Source organism: Rhopilema esculentum, chromosome 10 (genome assembly GCF_057945365.1).
Source record: "Rhopilema esculentum isolate cy_ngs chromosome 10, ASM5794536v1, whole genome shotgun sequence".
Classification (NCBI taxonomy): Eukaryota; Metazoa; Cnidaria; class Scyphozoa; order Rhizostomeae; family Rhizostomatidae; genus Rhopilema; species Rhopilema esculentum.
In genome coordinates, this window is record NC_142824.1 from 5,794,449 (window position 1) to 5,818,452 (window position 24,004).

Below are 24,004 nucleotides of genomic sequence, written 5' to 3' on the forward strand. Positions count from 1 at the left end.
AAATACGTTTAAATTAGCTCTCGACTCTATTGAAGGAGTTTTTTTGCTTTAAAAATGCACTATTATTGACAAGGATTTTCAGTAAAAAAGGCAAGGCTATAGCCTTACCAAAATGCCCGATTTTTGACCAAGAATTTTTTTATCCAAAACCTGCCTCAATCAACTCTAAATGAAGCATAAATACGTTTAAATTAGCTCTTGACTCTATTGAAGGAGTTTTTTTGCTTTAAAAATGCAGGCTTTTCGATTAGGAATTTCAGCAAAAAGGCAAGGCTATAGCCTTACCAAAATGCCCGATTATTGACCAAGAATTTTTTTATCCAAAATCTGCCTCAATCAACCCTAAATGAAGCATAAATACGTTTAAATTAGCTCTCGACTCTATTTAAGGAGTTCTTTTGCTTTAAAAATGCAGTCATTTCAATCAGGATTTTCAATAAAAAAGGCAAGGCTATAGCCTTACCAAAATACGCGATTTTTAACAAAGAATTTTTTTATCCAAAACTTGCTTCAATTAACCCTAAATGAAGCATAAATACGTTTAAATTAGCTCTCGACTCTATTGAAGGAGTTCTTTTGCTTAAAAATGCACTCTTTTCGACAAGGATTTTCAGTAAAAAAGGCAAGGCTATAGCCTTACCAAAATACGCGATTTCTGACCAAGAATTTTTTATCCAAAATTTGCCTTAATTAATCCTTAATCAAGCATAAATACGTTTAAATTAGCTCTTGACTCTATTGAATGAGATATCTTGCCTAAAAAATTATGTGTTCTTGATAAGGATTTTCAGTAAAAAAGGCAAGGCTATAGCCTTACCAAAATGCCCGATTTTTGACCAAGAATTTTTTTATCCAAAATCTGCCTCAATCAACTCTGAATGAAGCATAAATACAATTGAATCAGCTCTCGACTCTATTGAAGGAGTTTTTTAGCTTTAAGAAAGCAGTTATTTCAATGAGGATTTTCGGTAAAAAAGGCAAGGCTATAGCCTTACCAAAATACGCGATTTTTGACCAAGAATTTTTTTATCCAAAACCTGCCTCAATCAACTCTAAATGAAGCATAGATACGTTTAAATTAGCTCACGACTCTGATGAAGGACTTCTTTTGCTTAAAAATGCACTATTATTGACAAGGATTTTCAGTAAAAAAGGCAAGGCTATAGCCTTACCAAAATGCCCGATTTTTGACCAAGAATTTTTTTATCCAAAACCTGCCTCAATCAACTCTAAATGAAGCATAAATACGTTTAAATTAGCTCTTGACTCTATTGAAGGAGTTTTTTTGCTTTAAAAATGCAGGCTTTTCGATTAGGAATTTCAGTAAAAAGGCAAGGCTATAGCCTTACCAAAATGCCCGATTTTTGACCAAGAATTTTTTTATCCAAAACTTGCCTCAATCAACTCTAAATGAAGAATAAATACGTTTAAATTAGCTCTTGACTCTATTGAAGGAGTTTTTTGCTTTAAAAATGCAGGCTTTTCGATTAGGAATTTCAGTAAAAAGGCAAGGCTATAGCCTTACCAAAATGCCCGATTTTTGATCAAGAATTTTTTTATCCAAAATCTGCCTCAATCAACTCTGAATGAAGCATAAATACAATTAAATCAGCTCTCGACTCTATTGAAGGAGTTTTTTTGCTTTAAGAAAGCAGTCATTTCAATCAGGATTTTCAGTAAAAAAGGCAAGGCTATGGCATTACCAAAATACGCGATTTTTGACCAAGAATTTTTTTATCCGAAATCTGCCTCAATCAACTCTAAATGAAGCATAAATACGTTTAAATTAGCTCACGACTCTGATGAAGGAGTTCTTTTGCTTAAAAATGCACTATTTTTGACAAGGATTTTCAGTAAAAAAGGCAAGGCTATAGCCTTACCAAAATGCCCGATTTTTGACCAAGAATTTTCTTATCCAAAACCTGCCTCAATCAACTCTAAATGAAGCATAGATACGTTTAAATTAGCTCACGACTCTGATGAAGGACTTCTTTTGCTTAAAAATGCACTATTATTGACAAGGATTTTCAGTAAAAAAGGCAAGGCTATAGCCTTACCAAAATGCCCGATTTTTGACCAAGAATTTTTTTATCCAAAACCTGCCTCAATCAACTCTAAATGAAGCATAAATACGTTTAAATTAGCTCTTGACTCTATTGAAGGAGTTTTTTTGCTTTAAAAATGCAGGCTTTTCGATTAGGAATTTCAGTAAAAAGGCAAGGCTATAGCCTTACCAAAATGCCCGTTTTTTGACCAAGAATTTTTTTATCCAAAACTTGCCTCAATCAACTCTAAATGAAGAATAAATACGTTTAAATTAGCTCTTGACTCTATTGAAGGAGTTTTTTGCTTTAAAAATGCAGGCTTTTCGATTAGGAATTTCAGTAAAAAGGCAAGGCTATAGCCTTACCAAAATGCCCGATTTTTGATCAAGAATTTTTTTATCCAAAATCTGCCTCAATCAACTCTGAATGAAGCATAAATACAATTAAATCAGCTCTCGACTCTATTGAAGGAGTTTTTTTGCTTTAAGAAAGCAGTCATTTCAATCAGGATTTTCAGTAAAAAAGGCAAGGCTATGGCATTACCAAAATACGCGATTTTTGACCAAGAATTTTTTTATCCGAAATCTGCCTCAATCAACTCTAAATGAAGCATAAATACGTTTAAATTAGCTCACGACTCTGATGAAGGAGTTCTTTTGCTTAAAAATGCACTATTTTTGACAAGGATTTTCAGTAAAAAAGGCAAGGCTATAGCCTTACCAAAATGCCCGATTTTTGACCAAGAATTTTCTTATCCAAAACCTGCCTCAATCAACCCTAAATAAAGCATAAATACGTTTAAATTAGCTCTTGACTCTATTTAATGAGATATCTTGCCTAAAAAATTATGTGTTCTTGATAAGGATTTTCAGTAAAAAAGGCAAGGCTATAGCCTTACCAAAATGCCCGATTTTTGACCAAGAATTTTTTTATCCAAAACATGCCTCAATCAACTCTAAATGAAGAATAAATACGTTTAAATTAGCTCTTGACTCTATTGAAGGAGTTTTTTTGCTTTAAAAATGCAGGCTTTTCGATTAGGAATTTCAGGAAAAAGGCAAGGCTATAGCCTTACCAAAATGCCCGATTTTTAACCAAGAATTTTTTTATCCAAAATCTGCCTCAATCAACCCTAAATGAAGCATAAATACGTTTAAATTAGCTCTCGACTCGATTGAAAGTGTTCTTTTGCTTTAAAAATGCACTATTTTCGACAAGGATTTTCAGGAAAAAAGGCAAGGTTATAGCCTTACGAAAATAGGCGCTTTTTGACCGAGAATTTTTTTATCCAAAACCTGCCTCAATCAACTCTAAATGAAGCATAAATACGTTTAAATTAGCTCTCGACTCTGATGAAGGAGTTCTTTCAGCCTGACCAAAATGCCCGATTTTTGACCAAGAATTTTTTTATCCAAAACTTGCTTCAATTAACCCTAAATGAAGCATAAATACGTTTAAATTAGCTCTCGACTCTATTGAAGGAGTTCTTTTGCTTAAAAATGCACTCTTTTCGATAAGGATTTTCAGTAAAAAAGGCAAGGCTATAGCCTTACCAAAATACGCGATTTCTGACCAAGAATTTTTTATCCAAAATTTGCCTTAATTAATCCTTAATCAAGCATAAATACGTTTAACTCTTGACTCTATTGAATGAGATATCTTGCCTAAAAAATTATGTGTTCTTGATAAGGATTTTCAGTAAAAAAGGCAAGGCTATAGCCTTACCAAAATGCCCGATTTTTGACCAAGAATTTTTTTATCCAAAATCTGCCTCAATCAACTCTGAATGAAGCATAAATACAATTAAATCAGCTCTCGACTCTATTGAAGGAGTTTTTTTGCTTTAAGAAAGCAGTCATTTCAATCAGGATTTTCAGTAAAAAAGGCAAGGCTATGGCATTACCAAAATACGCGATTTTTGACCAAGAATTTTTTTATCCGAAATCTGCCTCAATCAACTCTAAATGAAACATAAATACGTTTAAATTAGCTCACGACTCTGATGAAGGAGTTCTTTTGCTTAAAAATGCACTATTTTTGACAAGGATTTTCAGTAAAAAAGGCAAGGCTATAGCCTTACCAAAATGCCCGATTTTTGACCAAGAATTTTCTTATCCAAAACCTGCCTCAATCAACCCTAAATAAAGCATAAATACGTTTAAATTAGCTCTTGACTCTATTTAATGAGATATCTTGCCTAAAAAATTATGTGTTCTTGATAAGGATTTTCAGTAAAAAAGGCAAGGCTATAGCCTTACCAAAATGCCCGATTTTTGACCAAGAATTTTTTTATCCAAAACATGCCTCGATCAACTCTAAATGAAGAATAAATACGTTTAAATTAGCTCTTGACTCTATTGAAGGAGTTTTTTTGCTTTAAAAATGCAGGCTTTTCGATTAGGAATTTCAGGAAAAAGGCAAGGCTATAGCCTTACCAAAATGCCCGATTTTTAACCAAGAATTTTTTTATCCAAAATCTGCCTCAATCAACCCTAAATGAAGCATAAATACGTTTAAATTAGCTCTCGACTCGATTGAAAGTGTTCTTTTGCTTTAAAAATGCACTATTTTCGACAAGGATTTTCAGGAAAAAAGGCAAGGTTATAGCCTTACGAAAATAGGCGCTTTTTGACCGAGAATTTTTTTATCCAAAACCTGCCTCAATCAACTCTAAATGAAGCATAAATACGTTTAAATTAGCTCTCGACTCTGATGAAGGAGTTCTTTCAGCCTGACCAAAATGCCCGATTTTTGACCAAGAATTTTTTTATCCAAAACTTGCTTCAATTAACCCTAAATGAAGCATAAATACGTTTAAATTAGCTCTCGACTCTATTGAAGGAGTTCTTTTGCTTAAAAATGCACTCTTTTCGATAAGGATTTTCAGTAAAAAAGGCAAGGCTATAGCCTTACCAAAATACGCGATTTCTGACCAAGAATTTTTTATCCAAAATTTGCCTTAATTAATCCTTAATCAAGCATAAATACGTTTAACTCTTGACTCTATTGAATGAGATATCTTGCCTAAAAAATTATGTGTTCTTGATAAGGATTTTCAGTAAAAAAGGCAAGGCTATAGCCTTACCAAAATGCCCGATTTTTGACCAAGAATTTTTTTATCCAAAATCTGCCTCAATCAACTCTGAATGAAGCATAAATACAATTAAATCAGCTCTCGACTCTATTGAAGGAGTTTTTTAGCTTTAAGAAAGCAGTTATTTCAATGAGGATTTTCAGTAAAAAAGGCAAGGCTATAGCCTTACCAAAATACGCGATTTTTGACCAAGAATTTTTTTATCCAAAACCTGCCTCAATCAACTCTAAATGAAGCATAGATACGTTTAAATAAGCTCACGACTCTGATGAAGGACTTCTTTTGCTTAAAAATGCACTATTATTGACAAGGATTTTCAGTAAAAAAGGCAAGGCTATAGCCTTACCAAAATGCCCGATTTTTGACCAAGAATTTTTTTATCCAAAACCTGCCTCAATCAACTCTAAATGAAGCATAAATACGTTTAAATTAGCTCTTGACTCTATTGAAGGAGTTTTTTTGCTTTAAAAATGCAGGCTTTTCGATTAGGAATTTCAGCAAAAAGGCAAGGCTATAGCCTTACCAAAATGCCCGATTTTTAACCAAGAATTTTTTTATCCAAAATCTGCCTCAATCAACCTTAAATGAAGCATAAATACGTTTAAATTAGCTCTCGACTCGATTGAAAGTGTTCTTTTGCTTTAAAAATGCACTCTTTTCGACAAGGATTTTCAGGAAAAAAGGCAAGGCTATGAACTTACCAAAATACGCGATTTTTTACCAAGAATTTTTTTATGCAAAACCTGGCTCAATCAACCCTAAATGAAGCATAAATACGTTTAAATTAGCTCTTGAGTCTATTGAAGGAGTTCTTTTGCTTAAAAATGCACTCTTTTCGACAAGGATTTTCAGGAAAAAAGGCAAGGCTATAAACTTACCAAAATACGCGATTTTTTACCAAGAATTTTTTTATCCAAAACCTGTCTCAGTCAACCCTAAATGAAAGATAAATACGTTTAAATTAGCTCTCGACTCTATTGAAGGAGTTCTTTTGCTTAAAAATGCACTCTTTTCGACAAGGATTTTCAGTAAAAAAGGCAAGGCTATAGCCTTACCAAAATACGCGACTTTTTACCAAGAATTTTTTTATCCAAAACCTGCCTCAATCAACCCTAAATGAAGCATAAATACGTTTAAATTAGCTCTTGACTCTATTGAAGGAGCTCTTTTGCTTAAAAATGCACTCTTTTCGACAAGGATTTTCAGTAAAAAGGCAGGGCTATAGCCTTACCAAAATACGCTATTTTAGACCAAGAATTTTTTTATGCAAAACCTGGCTCAATCAACCCTAAATGAAGCATAAATACGTTTAAATTAGCTCTTGAGTCTATTGAAGGAGTTCTGTTGCTTAAAAATGCACTCTTTTCGACAAGGATTTTCAGTAAAAAAGGCAAGGCTATATATAGCCTTACCAAAATAAGGGGTTTTCGACCAAGAATTTTTTTATCCAAAACCTGCCTCAATCAACTCTAAATGAAGCATAATTCGTTTGAATCAGCTCTCGACACTAACGAAGGAGTTTTTTTGCTTTAAAAATGCAGGCTTTTTGATAAGGAATTTCAGTAAAAAGGCAAGGCTATAGCCTTACCAAAATACGCGATTTTTGACCAAGAATTTTTTTATCCAAAACCTGCCTCAATCAAACCTAAATGAAGCATAAATACGTTTAAATCAGCTCTCGACTCTATTGAAGGAGTTTTTTTGCTTTAAATATGCAGGCTTTTTGAAAAGGAATTTCAGTAAAAAGGCAAGGCTATAGCCTTACCAAAATACGCGACTTTTTACCAAGAATTTTTTTATCCAAAACCTGCCTCAATCAACCCTAAATGAAGCATAAATACGTTTAAATTAGCTCTTGACTCTATTGAAGGAGCTCTTTTGCTTAAAAATGCACTCTTTTCGACAAGGATTTTCAGTAAAAAGGCAAGGCTATAGCCTTACCAAAATACGCGATTTTTGACCAAGAATTTTTTTATCCAAAACTTGCTTCAATTAACTCTAAATGAAGCATAAATACGTTTAAATCAGCTCTTGACTCTATTGAAGGAGCTCTTTTGCTTAAAAATGCACTCTTTTCGACAAGGATTTTCAGTAAAAAGGCAAGGCTATAGCGTTACCAAAATACGCGATTTTTGACCAAGAATTTTTTTATGCAAAACCTGGCTCAATCAACCCTAAATGAAGCATAAATACGTTTAAATTAGCTCTTGAGTCTATTGAAGGAGTTCTTTTGCTTAAAAATGCACTCTTTTCGACAAGGATTTTCAGTAAAAAAGGCAAGGCTATAGCCTTACCAAAATACGCGATTTTTTACCAAGAATTTTTTTATCCAAAACCTGTCTCAGTCAACCCTAAATGAAGCATAAATACGTATAAATTAGCTCTCGACTCTATTGAAGGAGTTCTTTTCCTTAAAAATGCACTCTTTTCGACAAGGATGTTCAGTAAAAAAGGTAAGGCTATAGCCTTACCAAAATACGCGATTTTTGACCAAGAATTTTTTTATCCAAAACCTGTCTCAGTCAACCCTAAATGAAGCATAAATACGTATAAATTAGCTCTCGACTCTATTGAAGGAGTTCTTTTGCTTAAAAATGCACTCTTTTCGACAATGATTTTCAGTAAAAAAGGCAAGGCTATAGCCTTACCAAAATAAGGGATTTTCGAACAAAAAATTTTTTATCCAAAACCTGCCTCAATCAACTCTAAATGAAGCATAATTCGTTTAAATCAGCTCTCGACACTAACGAAGGAGTTTTTTTGCTTTAAAAATGCAGGCTTTTTGATAAGGAATTTCCGTAAAAAGGCAAGGCTATAGCCTTACCAAAATACGCGATTTTTGACCAAGAATTTTTTTATCCAAAACCTGCCTCAATCAACCCTAAATGAAGCATAAATACGTTTAAATTAGCTCTCGACTCTTTGAAGGAGTTCTTTTGCTGAAAAATGCACTCTTTTCGACAAGGATTTTCAGTAAAAAGGCAAGGCTATAGCCTTACGAAAATAGGCGCTTTTTGACCAAGAATTTTTTTATCCAAAACTTGCCTCAATCAATCCTAAATAAAGCATAAATACTTTAAATTAGCTCTCGACTCTATTTAAGGAGTTCTTTTGCTTTAAAAATGCAGTCATTTCAATCAGGATTTTCAATAAAAAAGGCAAGGCTATAGCCTTGACAAAATACGCGATTTTTAACCAAGAATTTTTTTATCCAAAACTTGCTTCAATTAACCCTAAATGAAGCACAAATACCTTTAAATTAGCTCTCGACTCTATTGAAGGAGTTCTTTTGCTTAAAAATGCACTCTTTTCGACAAGGATTTTCAGTAAAAAAGGCAAGGCTATAGCCTTACCAAAATACGCGATTTCTGACCAAGAATTTTTTTATCCAAAACTTGCCTTAATTAATCCTTAATCAAGCATAAATACGTTTAAATTAGCTCTTGACTCTATTGAATGAGATATCTTGCCTAAAAAATTATGTGTTCTTGATAAGGATTTTCAGTAAAAAAGGCAAGGCTATAGCCTTACCAAAATGCCCGATTTTTCACCAAGAATTTTTTTATCCAAAACTTGCCTCAATCAACTCTAAATGAAGAATAAATACGTTTAAATTAGCTCTTGACTCTATTGAAGGAGTTTTTTTGCTTTAAAAATGCAGGCTTTTCGATTAGGATTTTCAGTAAAAAGGCAAGGCTATAGCCTTACCAAAATACTGGATTTTTGACCAAGAATTTTTTTATCCAAAACCTGCCTCAATCAACTTTAAATGAAGCATAAATACGTTCAAATCAGCTCTCGACTCTATTGAAGGAGTTTTTGTGCTTTAAAAATGAAGTCATTTCGATCAGGATTTTAAGTAAAAAAGGCAAGGCTATAGTATTACCAAAATACCAGATTTTAAACCAAGAATTTTTTGATCCAAAACCTGCCTCAATCAACTCTAAATGAAGCATAAATACGTTTAAATCAGCTCTCAACTATATTGAAGGAGTTTTTTGCTTTAAAAATGCAGTCATTTCGATCAGGATTTTCAGTAAAAAAGGCAAGGCTATAGCCTTACCAAAATACGCGATTTTTGACCAAGAATTTTTTTATCCAAAACTTGCCTTAATCAATCCTAAATCAAGCATAAATACGTTTAAATCAGCTCTCGACTCTATTGAAGGTGTTCTTTTGCTTTAAAAATGCAGTCTTCTCGATAAGGATTTTCAGTAAAAAAGGCAAGGCTATAGCATTACCAAAATACCAGATTTTAGACCAAGAATTTTTTGATCCAAAACCTGCCTCAATCAACTCTAAATGAAGCATAAATACGTATATATGAGCTCTCGACTCTATTGAAGTAGGTTTTTTCTTTTAAAATGCAGATTTTTTGATAAGGATTTTCAGTAAAGAAGACAAGGCTATAGCCTTACCAAAATACGCGTTTTTTGACCAAGAATTTTTTTATCCAAAACTTGCCTTAATCAACTCTAAATGAAGCATAAATACGTTTAAATCAGCTCTCGACTCTATTAAAAAATTTTTTTTTGCTTTAAAAATGCAGTCTTTTCGATAAGGATCTGCATATTGCTGAACTTTTGCAGTAAATGGGAACTTCTGAATGGCAGAAAAATTTTAGTGAAAAATGACAAATTTTCGGAAGCTATATGCGTACAATTTTTGCGAAAAAAAGAGGGCCAATAAAAGCAAAATTTTCATAGTTTTTTGCTTTATAGTTAGGGCGCTACGGGGTTTCACACTGGAAATTTTTGCGGGCAATTTACTATTAGGTTTGCAACATACTTAATACCTTATTGATGAGAATTTCAACGGTTGGCACTTTCAAATTAGTTAAGTGGGTTATCCAACAAAAAAGATTGCCAGCCATTGTCTGAGGGCTATTTCCATTTGAGGGTGCCATTTTGTTTTTTGTGTCAGACTTCTCAAGCAGGTCCTGATGAGTCTCAAAAACGTTCTAATTTCCCAATTGCTTCAAACAAGCCCTATTTGAATTATTTGTTGAAATATATGCAGAAAATGTATCTTAAAGGCAAATTTTGGGGATTTACCATATTCTGGGGATGGGGGCATATGAGTTCTCGAGAGATATGCCACGGATTAATCTTCTCAACTGATATTACTTCCGCGTTCCTAACGTTATCAGAGGATCTTTTAAATGGGAAGTTCTTCTAGAATCTTTTAGAAAAGCTATATATAGATCATAGAGGCTTGATGGCAGTGGGATGTGAGGCAGGGGATAAAGGGGTCATAAATAAGGAGGTGGGGTGGGGTTGAATCAGGATTGCAATCCTAGTATGTACTGTGATTTGTTCTAAATTGAAATTCAGAGTAGGTAGATCAATTTTAGCTTCTTAGTGTTTCTGTTTCTAGGTTTTTGGGATCACAGTAGGTGTCTCCAGCAAGTTTGATGTTTTTGCCCTCAGTATCAATTTTATTTATGATACTAAAGAGAGATTCAAACCTACATGTATCTGTGCTAGGTGTTGCTAATGTGCTAGGGACGATACCAACAGAGGAATTAAAAGCCCTTAGTGTAGCCGCGACCTCTAATATTTTTAGTTTTCGCTCTTTGTTGATGTGATAGAGTGCTTCTGACATAGACATAGGTATCTCCTCCGCCTCTAAAAGTGTCCCTGTCACTTCTATAATTGTCACAGCCACTTTCGTTAAGTCTAGTTTTGTTAAGCTCTATAATATCGAATTGATGGTCATCAACAGGTATTCAAGTGCTATTTTATATTTGCGTAGACAAACAATGTTAGCGTTTTTTTACCCTTACTGATTATTGGCCGAGTTATATAGTTTTTGGCCGTTTTAATACCAGAAGCTCAACATCCCCCCTCCCCCTCCCCCCCCCCAACATCAGAGAAATAAAACATTTCAAAATTCCTCCACATAAATAAAAGTTTTATTTGACAACAAATTCCAGAATGCTTAATTAAATGAGTTCCCATGTCAGCCTGAAAGACAAATTTTTCCTTATGGACATAAAAGACGAACTCAACCGGGGGAGTTGGATATGTTCCACAAGCGATTGTTTTCTCAACTTTACGCAACTTCGTATCAATTTAGCCAATTAAAGCAAAAGAACGGTATTGTAAACTTGTTTTCTATAGGTTGTTCTTTTTACGCTAATATTTTGACAACTTTTTATACATAATATTGCTACAACCTCCGGCTGTTTAAATAAGGAAGTAGCGAAAAGACCTCGATTTCGCACGAAAATTCCAAACACACAATGGCCGTCGGACCGGAGATCGTAGAATAAAAAAAACTTGGATTCAGTGCAAAAGTAATATCACAATTTCCAACCGGTAAAAATCGATCACTAACTAGCAAGGAATGCATTTATCAAGAAATTGAATTGCCCGCAGATTTTTCCAGTGTACACCAAATTTCGAACCCGTAGCGCCCCGACTATTAGAATGATAGATCTCCATTTGTTGCTGTACATTTTTTACCTTTGGCAGTAAAAGGAAAGTCATAATTTTCCACTAATTTGGCCGCAAGCTAATGAAGTATAGAATTTTTAAAAAACTATAAAAAAAATATTTTAATAGAAATTCGATTTTCGCTAGCCGGTCAATATTTTTATTGAGAAAAGGCTGCCTCTGCAGAAACTGTCATTGTAAATTATGCAATTGGTGTAAATTTACAATTGGTATAAATTATGCAATGTTAGTTGATATTAAAACCCTGTTTCAAAGAGGCAAAAAATTAGTAGTAAAAATGCTGAAGTACAATAACAATAAAGCTACAACACTATTGAAATATAAATTGTGCCTGTCAAAAATTTATAAATGTATATATTCCTTCACTAAGATATTTGTAGAAATCTTTTTTCACGAAACCAGTAAATACTTATAAGAAACAAACGAATATGGTGTGCAACAATTCGCTATATGATTTTTTGAGCATAAATACAACATTCTATGTGCCACTGTACAAAATACATACATCAAATCCTTTCAGAAATATTCTTCATCAAATCTTTCATAACCATCATCGGCAAAGCCTAAAAATCAAGTTTGTAGCAAATGCAATTTACAATAAAAAGAGAAACACCAGTCTTCAAGAGACAAAGTGCAATTAGCGCTAGGATGACCCCCAGCTTAACAGGAAAAGTGTTGGTTTTATTCATAATCACTTTAAATCATTGGCATCCATATTTCATCAATTTTTTAAGTAATTTAGTTATTTCAACTTTCGATGCAATTTTATATATCAAGGATTCATCCTTCACATTATTCTACAACCGGGAATGTATGCCAAATAAGCAAGAAGCCCATTTAACATATTATTTCCGTACACACGAGCGAGATTTTCACGAACTTCAAACCCACATTAAGCGAAAACTCGAAAATATACTTTTTCTGAGACTAACTTTCATCCTTTGCAACTCAGATCTGTGCAGGCGGTGTCATTAAAGTCTCCCCGTGCGTACTTACCTGACAGGCCTGTCGTGAATCAACAGCTCTGATCTGAGAACAACTCCATATCCATCCACGCCCATACCTTACCCCCGTTTGGTCAAAAAGAGGTGAAACAGCAATTTCAAGGATATTCACAAAAACAAAGGTGCTTATCTTACCATCATCCACATTGCCACGCCCAAAAAGCTGGGATACACTGATATGCTGCTCGTCAGCTTCTTCATCTGATTCAACCTCGTTATCGAGCTCTTCACCTCCTGCCATGACTGGGCCTTCTTCCACAATTGCTGATTTCAAGACAGCATCGGTTTTAACCTCTTCCTTTCGTACTTGATCCTTAATCTCTTCTTGTTTTTTGGCAAGTGGCGTTGGTTTAAACTCAGATTCCTTTTTGACCGATGAAACAGCAGCACTGTTTGGTGTAGATGACATAGCCTCGGTCTGCGAATGAGGTTCAACGCTCAATTTAGGTTATTGGAATACGCGCTTAAAATGTCTGCACTATCACGCAATGCTTTGAGCTATTTTAGGGCTGCATAGGCATACGAAAGCTCTTTACGCGAGAAACAACTCGAGCTTTTAAAAAAAATACTTTTTCCGAAAAGATGAAACTATCAAACAGAAGTATTTCAATAATCTTACTTTTATCCTTTTTGTTAATACGTCAATGTTCTGGATGCTTGGTTGCCTGTAACGCAAAATAAAGGAAATGAAGAATCGAAGCGATGCAGAAATGTACAAAAGACAGCAGAATATATACTGGATATGCTGCTTAGCAAATATAATATAATCTCCATTATTTGCGCTCATCTGCAAACTGATTTAACAGTTCATAATGAAAACTGTCACACAAAAGAGCATAAACTTCCAAATAGTATAACATGTACATTTTATCAATTGGAGTTCTCAACTATAAAGGGCTCATTTGACAGGCAGTGACGAGTCACTCCGTTCGACTACAAGCTTGAAAATTTATTTGTTTAAAACCTCTAGGTGTATTTCTAAAATCTGTTAAATTTCAAATTTGACTTGAAGGGTAAACATTTTAAACATCTGAATCTGAATTTTCGGTCTCAAGCTGAACACTTTATTAACAAATAAATGATTATTCCCTTTGAAAAAGTGTGAAATTGAAGGCAAACATAAATAAACATTGTTTTTCAAACTCAGCTTATTTGCTTATTAAACAAAATTGAAAAATAAGGGAGGAAAGACACTTGACAGCCAACACAAGGATCAGTGCCCTCTGTCTGCTTTCCTAGTGTGGAAACTACAGGTTTTACTTAATTTGAAGACGAACTGTGGGTGCACCTTCTTTCGTTAAAAAAAGGCCCCCAGTCAAAGGGGCGCCAATATATTTTCATATCCATGTTTTAAATACTTCGCTCAAGTTCAGGTTGCTTTCAAAACTTAGCTTCCCTTAGGTAACGATAAAAATTATCATTTCGCATCTAACTTTACTCTATATTATTCTATATGTCTTTTGGTCGAATCTTCTTGCAATTTGTAGATAGAAGTCCCGTTTCAATTTGTAGATAGAAGTCCTAGAGGTCAAAGATGCCTCTGTTACGCCACTGCGTAATCTATGCAGTTTTGGTGCCTCAATGCAGTTTTGTCACGATCCAGTACTCTAGCCTAATGTCGATGACGTTAAGTAAATATTTGGAAAACAATTCATTACCTCTTGAAACCAGCACGGAACTTTAACTTCTTTTCTACAGGTCCAGATTCATAAACTGTTGTTAAAACTTCGGTTTTCGCTTCGTCGCCTTCAAGCTTCGGTTCTGTCTTAGTTGCGTTCGCAATATCGACGCCACCTTCCGCGGCCAAGTCACGTAACACATCGTAGTTGATTTTCGAAGACAACTTTCGCTCTGCCAACATCGTTTTGATCGCTTCATCTGCAGTGTCGGCAGCTAATTTGTTCTTCTTCTTTTTTGGTCTCTTCTTCCTGGTACCCTGTGCAAAATACAAACGCTTCAACTTACCGAATTCTGGTTATGAATTTAGTAAGTGGGTCATTTTTGAAAAGCTTGGTAATAAACGGTGTATCTAGGATTATGCCTACTATAAATGGTGGATCGTATAACAGTTTCTTCTACGAGCAGAAATCAAAGCACCTGTATGAGTCAGTGATCTTCACCTTAAAAAAGGAGGCAAGATTCCTTTTTAGAGAATTAAGAAAGAAAGCTATTTGTTATACGTTTTGCCACTTAAACAAGGATGATTAAATTTTCCAACAATAGTTCCAGTTTCCCTTATTATTACTAATCATGTTTAGGAAAGATTTTAATCAATCAGTCTTTGAGATTTTACGACCTTTCTGAAGGGACCAATAGGTCCAGAAGTAATCGGTCAGATCTTTTGCATAAAATTATGATCAACTGAGATTCCCCTTGCAAACTTTGAGGGTTGGCAGCTCTGTAACGACTGAAGCATTCAATATGTCTATCATTCATTTAATTTAGGAGACTTTTGCGACCTTTAATCATAAGCTTAAGACAAACAAGAGTGTTAGGATACAATGCAAGACTGGAAAGACCGTCGAAGACCAAGAAAGGTATAAGGTAAAATGCTCACCTCAGTTTTCAATTTCGCTTCCAGCTCAAGTGCTGCCTTTTCTTCTTTTTCTGCAAATAAAGAACTTACATTGTGATGCAGTGAAACAGATGACTCGAATAATACTGGCAAGAATGAAATACAATTGCAGTTGAATTGTTCACTATAATCATCATCCCATTGAACGATGCGAGGCATTCTAAGAACACTAAAATGGACCAGAGGGGGAGGGGGGGGGTTGGTGGAAGATGGCTTAAATTACAAAGTTCACGTTCACTATCACATCACCTGATTTTGGCCTGCCTATATTTTAACTAAGTTTGATTTGCTTTAACAGCATTAAATGTACATTTTAAAAGTTATGGAATGAACACATCGTTTCAAGGAAAGATATTCTAGAAACCACAGTAAATACTTTCACTGAAAGATCTTATGCATTAAAATACCTCGCAGTTTTTCCATGAATTCTCCGTTTTCCTCCATCCAAATTTTGGTTCGTATCTCCACTTCGTTTTCACCTAACAAACACTATGAAAAACGAAGAGATCAATATTTATAAAAAAAATTGCTCGATGAAAATAGAAAAGATCAATAAATCAAGTCATGTAGATGAAAATTAAGCAGATCATATTCCCTTCCTGATCATCTAGACAATAAAGAAATAAGTCGTAAAGGAATAACACCTGATGAAAGATACTGAAAGAATGAAAACGATACACTTTGAACATTTTTGGCAAGCTACGATTCTCTTTGTGGCTTTGTTATAACTCCTATCAGGGATACCCAAAAATAAATGATATCTCGTTCTTTGATTTCAACATGATTACAGCTAATAAAGGTAAATGGCGCCTAACGTGGAACGTCTAAATTGTAAGTACAGCTGTATACTTACTTCGTCAAGCTCACTATCATCAAGACCTTCCAGATCTAGTTCCCAATTAGGTTCTTCTTCTGTGGAAAATAACAGCATTAGTTACTGACTATAACGAATCAAACGTGAAGAATTTGCTTCGAATTTCTAAGGTTAACGGCCAAAAAAACATATCAGAGACAGGCAGGCGTATAGAAGAAGGGGTTAAGAGTGCAACAACTTCTCAAGAAGCACGAAAACGACCATCTTGTGGACTCCCGAAATTTTTCATTTTTAGATGATTGAGTAGACTTGCCGGTAGGTCCCTATTTCAAATTTCCCCCGAGGCCATTGATTCATCTTTGATGATCATATTCCAGACTATCGAAATCCTTGAATTTAATGTAACAAGAAGCAAATGACATCAACTTAACATCGAAATTCAAAACATCAATGGAAAAGGAATGATTAAGACTGGAACCACGTCATCAACTTGACAATCGTCAAGCTAGAATTTTCTGCCATCTCTAAAGAAAGGGGGATCATTCAATAATGAATCTAGAAATGTTTCAACACTGACTACAAGCAAATCTGGAATATGTACATTTGACCTTTTAAAACACTCAAGCTTGAAAAACTTCTGTAATAAGAATTTTTGCGCTTGCGATCTTGGAACTCCATTGTTACTTATACTGTCGCCAATGTTATCAAACGATCGTTTACAGGCCTTAATGACCTAACAACCAAGAAAAAAATAATTGACCTTGAAAGGGACTATCAATAGAGCTTTTAATCGGAAAGCTTTAAAAACCTGGAGCACGATAGAAAAAAAAGCAAGGACTTCAGTTAGTTTTTTTCATAACTGTGAAATTAAAAGGAAAGGTGTTATACATATCTATTTAAATATTTCGAGTCAATTACAGTCTTGGATGATGCGTGAAGGTAAGGCATTTCCCTGACACAAACTGGTAAAATCTGGTAAAGTAACAAATTCTAATTGTGAGCTGGCTACTTTGAATGGATTTAAGAATGATGTTTGTAATAGGAACTGGTTAGTAACTTGATCGCAAAACTGTAGGAATTGCTTAATTCAGTAATATAGTCTTTGAAGTAACTATCATATAGGTTTGATTCCATGATTGCAAAATCTGTAAAACATGGAATAGACGTTAAAAATTCAAGAGGTAAAAATGCGACGATAGCCATGGGAATAACAGATGCTGCAAAGAATGATATTCCGTTTCAAGCGTCATGTTTTTCAACAACTGCTGGTCCTGGATCACGATTTTCGTCGCAACTTTCATAAGGCTGCGTTTCGTGAAAGAAGTAGAGAAAACATTACGATACTCTATGATCATTTTAGAACCTTCAGCAAAACCAGAATATTGATTTCTGCATATTTTTTAAGGTACAAAAGATTTAAAAATGTGGAAAAAGCTTTTTTTCTTATTTTGAAAAGGGTAGCATTTTTAGGCATACCTTCCTTCTTTTGCTCCCCATCAGCTTCTTCCTTGGTATCTTGCTTGCATATGGAACTACCATTGTCAACCTTTTCATTTTCCTCTTCATCGTTTGAGTCATCTTCTTCCTTCTGCGTTTCATTAAACAACGCTATAGTCTCTAGTAACTCTTTTTCTTTTACCTCGATATGAGATTGAGTCTCGTCGTTTTCAGTTTCATTATTCTTACCTACATTGTTTTCACTTTCAGATTCAGGGAGAACACCATTAGAAAGCTTTGGATCAACCGTATTTCCATAGCTAGTACTTTCACTGGCTGATGTATTCTGTTTCAAATGCAGCGCGTGTATAGGTAAACGTGACTTGAGCATTTTGCGACGTATTTCAGGCGTTGGAAGAACCGTCTCTCTGTTTGCGATATCATCTTCGATAATTTTACGCTTAGCTAGGACCTCCTCGACGCGTTCCTGTGTAGTGGCAAGTTGCGCCAGTAGATCTGGCGATGCATATTTGATGTTGTCGTCATAGATTTGAGCCTGTTTGGCGCGCTGCCTCGCCCTTGTAAACGAGGGTGGATCAGCCTCTTCTTCGAGATCAATCTTATTAAATTCATCAACAGTCAATTTACTCGACGCTGTTCGTCCGAAATCAGCCAGCCTTTGCAGAATTGTGGAATGGCTTAATCTAACGACTTTAACGACATCTTTTATAGTTCGATTAAAGCCATGAAGACGCGCAGCGACAATCAAGGCTGCCATGAAAAGAAATCGATAAATTAAAAACATGCGATTCTTGAAACTATTCTTATCAAAAAACTTTTTTAAGATATATTTTTAGCACCAATTTGACGTAACTGTTCTGGCGGCATTGAAAGTTAAATGGACAAATGCAATGACAAATAGCCTTGTTTGAACAGTAAATGTTTCTTGGAAACTTTAGCAGTTCCTGCATAAAAAACAATAATTTGAAAGATCATCTTGTATTAGATCATCTTGATTTGAACCAGGATAGTTATTAGACATCTAGCTTTTACTTTACGCAAAGCATTTCATATACTCTACCAATTTCTCGGCATTTTAAATAATATTGAGTAGGAGCATTTTCTGGCAACTCTTAAAAAATAATAAAATTCCATCCATCCAGTACATTAAATCCGTGGCGCATTACATCCTATGAACATACCTGCACCACAAAGACCGGATGGCCTCCTTCCCGTGCTCATCCAGTCTCTTTTCATTCTGGAGACCAGCCTCAGTGCAGTAGTGGCAACCTCGTTCTCTTTTTCAGCAAATTTAAGTTGATGAGCGAATCGGTGAATATAGAGACTTGGATCTAAAAAAAATCAACATACAAGAATCCCCATCAATAATATTGACAGTAACGCCTAGCCACTTAGAGCTAAAGCAATGTTTAACGTTGCTTCAGCTTTCTAAATAGGCGGGTCAGCGCACGAGATAACATGCTGTTCAAACAAACTTCCAACCAACTATTAAAAACTTTTAAGCAGAAAGGCAAGTTCTTATATTGCAACTATTAGTTAAAACAACAGAATAAAAACCGAGCATTTTCTATCATACTGTATAAAAATACAAAAAAAACCGGCTAGAAAATTCGCATGACACACGATTGCGGCACTAACAGTTATTATCTGTATTTAAAAAAAATTGTCGTATATTGCACTTTTTTAAACGTTTATAAGCAAGGATATATATATAATAAAGTGTAACCGGTGTATATCGAAACAAAAAACGATGATTTGCGAATCAAAAAACTTAAACTATGTTAGGGCTGAGCGGTCACGGATTAGTAAAAAAGAAACCCTATTACGTGTCCTTTCCAGGGACGCCTGCACAAGGTTGAGGCAGGAGAATCTACTCTTATCTTTGCCCCTTCTGCCCCTCCAGAGGAGTAGACAGGGACAGGTGTAGGCATCCCTGGCCCTGTCTCCAGTCAGGTTTTTCCTGAACCGTAACGTGATGTCAGTTAATGTTCACTTTTTATAGATTTATACTCTAAGGAGTGTTAAATGGTCTTGTATATGTGTAAGAATTTCGTTTTTGTGTCGTATTGAAGTTGGGTAGCAGAGAAGGCCATTCAGGAACGTCATTCTGGAAACGAGGAAATGGGATCAGCCTCCTTTTAATTCGATGTTTACATCAGCTTTTAATAAAACATTTAGCAATGATCTGTGTCAAAGGTGGCAGAAAATACTTTTGACAATTTTTCATGAAATGTTCCGCATTACCAGTCGTTGGTACATCAATGCAAAGTTCCCTTGATAATGCAAGGAATGTGCGGCCAAGAGTGAACACGTCAGTCTAAAGATAGAAATATAAATGTATTCACACAAAAATCCAACCGAATCATTAATGAAACAGTCATATCAAAGTGTTAGGGTTTAATGATTATAAGTATTGTAAGAGATTCATCCCTCAGAGCTTAAATGTGTGTTTAATTTGTTTATCAAACAGCTGACATAATGATGCAAGTAAGATTCAGTCATATGATATAAGCAATTTTTCTCACCTGTGTAACATCACTAATGTCGATTAGCAGATCTTAATGCTGTTAAGAATAAGAGACTTCTGTGAAATGTTTAATAAACAAAATATCTACATATCAAGAAAAAATCAACACATAAATATAGATAAATATTTATCAATACATAGATATTTTATATATATAGCTATTATCTAAAATAATATATAACAAAAAATAATGGCAAGCTTTTAAGCTTAATTACAACTGAATATTGTTCATTGAATTATGAACAGCTTGCACCTTATAACAACTTTGCTAAACAAATATTTTCAAAGGAATGTGGAAATTTAAAGAGAATCTATGCGTAATACATTAGAGGGATACATTTGAGTTGTCTTGATAAGGATACGTGGAGTTTTCTCTGTCCTGCAAACAAGGTAAAGACATGCACCAACAACATGAATTGTTCTCCTGCCTTGTGTTAGTCTCCTGTTAACAGCTAGTTTGTAAAACATGAAAGCTGTTTCTAGACAATGTTTGCTGAGAGACAGCTGACTACCAAGACTGTTTATCATTTGTCTTCCTAGAATTGAAGAAAGAAGGAAATAAAAAAGAAATTTTATATAATTCAAATCATTTAAGATTTCTGAAAAAGTAGTTTTTGCAATTTATAATCCTCAATATCTATCTACCCACATATGAAATGAACCAAACATCTGTTAGAAAATTCCTGCTAAATATCCTAACTCTCTCACCATTATTAAAAATCTGCTGCCTTGAGTCCCTGCCAAGACTGTGCTTGAAGTTTTGACCAAGAGACAAAGATGTATTGCCTGAAAAAGGGGAAAGTAAGTCATATAAACTTTCACTATTGTGTCATCAAATTTTATCAGTGTCAGAAATCTCAAGGGTGCTCATTGGCTAGTAAAAAGAAGCTTGTCTCTTGCAATCCTCTTAAATAAAATGGGGTATCAAATAAAGGGAACAGTTAGAAATGAGAAGAGTACTAAATAGAGGGTTAACTATAAGCGCACATAATCTGAATGGCCTTCTGAAAAATTCTTGAGATGATGCTCTTTTAGAGACAAATTTTTTGCATTACTTCAGTAGTATACTCAAAAAATTGTTCATATATCTATATTCAAATATCGAAAAAATATAAACTGTTAAATGCATTTTATATATTTCAGAAGAGTTTGATTAGCAATGCTCTCCTTCCTGACATCACTCAATATATAATTGAATATTTCCCATATAGAAAATGCCAACAAGGAAGAAAGGGGAAATATTTTAAATAGATAAAATCAATAGCACTGGAGAAAAGGATCTCAGAAATCGTTTGCAAATCAGCAGAAACAGCAACTGCAAAAATCTTTAATGCTGTAACTGTGGGATTGCAATCATGTATAGAAAACAATACCTTCTGCTGAAACAAACTGGCCAATAACATTGGCACCACCAGCACTGTTTTCCTCAAACTCAACTTCTGATACAATCAAATGCTCATCAACAACAGATCCACATTTGGTACAAACTGCATCCCCTCTAGCTGGATCAGTGTCAATATCAGAGGATCCACATCTTTTGCACACTGATGGCATATTCAGTTTCTTTTGAACCTAAAGTGGCAAGGTTATGGACTTAAATCATTATTTGGTAACATATACTATTAATGCTACAAGTATTTTTACTGCAAATTAGGTACACTCCACTCAAAAAAGTATTGCACCACCTCGAAGGATGGGAAATAGTGCATGAATTATTGAAAACTACTGTGATGTAAATTAAATCTGTTTTAGGGGGCAAGTGGGAATGGGTTAGAAGTGAAATGGCCACTAATCAAAACTTCAATCTACTCAGAGTACTTGTTTTGAAAATAACAGTAACAAATGTCTTTAAACGGTTTCAAGTTTCAATGTTTTTTATGGGTAGCCACGAACATTTGAAACTGCAATTAGCCCCTTTTTTATATTCGAATAAGAGTTACAAGGACATACGAAGGTTTCAAGATGATGCCACAGGGAGCATGGAAATACATAGCAGCCATGCGACCATAACATTTAGTACATAACAACATAACACTAATTAATATCTAAATATTAAAGCTTACATAATACACAGATAACGATTACATAAAGCAGCAAAAAACCACATAAAACACAACTGAGGAGGTTTTCAACAACAACTTATCCAAATCGCTCTGAGGCACAAATGTATCTAAAGGTTGCCTTAAGAATGTTTGTATTGGAATCAAAAGGCAACTTTTCGTGACCATACAGAAGGATTTCAAGTGAATCTTTATTTGAAAGGTTTACCAATCCATGGGGTCACAATAGCCCATCAACACTGCTGAGAAGCCAGTCTGCAGAGTATGGCATGTGCACACCGGAGATATTTTTGTGCAAAACCTGTTGCACACCGGGTATTTTTGGGTGTGGGAACTAAGATGGGTGTGGCATGGTGTGGTCCCATAGAAAATGTCAGCTGATATAAACAAGCACAGTTGTGTATGAACAATTTGAGATATCATGAATCTTACTTGACAAATATACAAATAAAAACTTGCGCTATCTTCAACAGTATACTTCACACGCATTTTTACGGTGAAATGTAAATTCACAAATTTTAAGCACAACAGAGGAAAATAGTCGGTGCACACCAGCACACCAGACATTTTTGGTGGTGCACACCGGTACAAAGGCTTTTTGCTCGTGCACACCGGAGATCTCGTCGAAAAGTGCCATACTCTGCAGACCGGCTGAGAAGTTCACGCCTCATGCTGAAAATTCAGTTAGCCTCTTTGAAATGGATGCGGATATTTGGACGACGTAACCTTGTGGAATTTAGTATCAGGCCTGAAAAATTATTTGCAAAATTATTCCCGGAGAATCATTTGGACTCTGACATGACAGAGCCCAGTTAAACTTGTATTTTTTCATTGTTTGGAAAAGGGGAGCAATATATATTCTCTATTTGGGCTTAATAAAAAATACTCCCTAAATAAACTTGGCCTTTTAAATAATAGCTCATGCTTTAGGAATCGAGCTATACGTAATTCCTTCGCACCGTTGAATCATCATTGACCAGCACTTGTGCTGTGCCCGGCCGAACCTAGACAAGGCTAGGCCAAGGCAATGCATACCGTGGGACCGAATTAAAGAATTTTTATTAAAATCTTACATAAGGCAGTAGCCTATTACCAAATCAAATAATGTAGTAGCAGCCTCCTTGTTTACTCCTAAACCAAAATGATTACTGTTTCTTGGTCAATTGTTGCAGGCGTAGTTTGTCTATCCTTCCCATCCCCTCTACCATCTTTAATCAATCCGTACACAAGAACACACGGGACCGACGGAGTAAAACTCTCAAACATTTATGGTTAAAGTTTCGTCATTCAACTCGCAGAGGCAGACTTTTTTCCACGGGGGAAGGGGCTGAAAGGATAGAAAGAGGCTTAGCTGAGGGTTCTAGGGTGATTTTCTTGACATTTTTCGTTATCGTTATTATTTGATCTTGATTTAATCTTTTGAAATGATTTTCATTTATGAGTGAAACCAAGAATATGAAAATTAGTCTAAAATTAGATGAAGGAGGGTAGTCAAAAGATTGTATTTTTGTGATAGTGTTATAGACATTTTAACGACCATGACCAATGATAAAGAGTTTTTTTAGTTTTGCTTTCAAAATATTAAAGCATAAAGGACGTTCCAATCGGTGGTGGCGCCAGGGGAGGGCTAGGGGGCTACAGCCCCTCCGTCAGAAGCATCTAGCCCCCCATCAGAGGAAATTTTAGGTTATTATCGGAGCAAATTTGACAAAATAACGTACGAAAACTGCTTATTTTAGTCATTTTAGCCCCCCCCCCTGTAGGAATCTCCAGCCCCTCTGTCGGAAGATTTCTGGCGCCACCGCTGGTTCCAATATGAATTTCGTTCCGACGGCCGTGATATCAGTTGCAAGCAGAGTCCAGAAAATGGACAACCTTTCTCCGACCAAGAAAATCGACAACGTAGCACAAAGCGCTTTAATTAAGGACGGTTCCATTACTATAACCGGAGGGTGTGAGGGAAGGCTTT

The 24,004-nt window shown here is 35.1% G+C and overlaps 1 protein-coding gene across 3 annotated transcripts; it reads right to left on the reverse strand.

Moving 5' to 3' along the window:
* Window positions 1-12,026: 12,026 nt before the first annotated feature.
* LOC135690365 (transcription factor IIIB 90 kDa subunit) lies at window positions 12,027-23,288 on the reverse strand. Of its 3 annotated transcripts, none has more exons than XM_065207903.2 (15): window positions 23,109-23,288; window positions 21,349-21,547; window positions 20,684-20,761; window positions 20,338-20,511; window positions 19,974-20,005; window positions 19,693-19,765; window positions 18,630-18,779; window positions 17,467-18,198; window positions 16,030-16,088; window positions 15,584-15,665; window positions 15,159-15,208; window positions 14,260-14,537; window positions 13,221-13,266; window positions 12,737-13,019; window positions 12,027-12,160 (listed from the first exon to the last, which is right to left on the reverse strand). In XM_065207903.2, the coding sequence occupies exons 2-15, from the start codon at window positions 21,527-21,529 to the stop codon at window positions 12,114-12,116; spliced, it is 2,265 nt and encodes a 754-aa protein (XP_065063975.2). In that variant the 5' UTR covers window positions 21,530-21,547; window positions 23,109-23,288; the 3' UTR covers window positions 12,027-12,113. The 3 variants fall into 3 exon arrangements, with proteins under 3 accessions (XP_065063975.2, XP_065063983.2, XP_065063967.2); XM_065207911.2 differs by having other exon boundaries at window positions 23,153-23,285; XM_065207895.2 differs by having other exon boundaries at window positions 23,129-23,284.
* Window positions 23,289-24,004: the final 716 nt, after the last annotated feature.

Coding starts and splice junctions, on each gene's coding strand:
- LOC135690365 (XM_065207903.2), bottom strand. CDS start 21,529: ATGCCATCAGTGTGCAAAAGATGTGGATCCTCTGATATTGACACTGAT. Junction 20,762..21,348: donor CCAGTTTGTTTCAGCAGAAG/GTATTGTTTTCT, acceptor CCCCTTTTTCAG/GCAATACATCTTTGTCTCTT. Junction 20,512..20,683: donor GCAGCAGATTTTTAATAATG/GTGAGAGAGTTA, acceptor CTTCAATTCTAG/GAAGACAAATGATAAACAGT.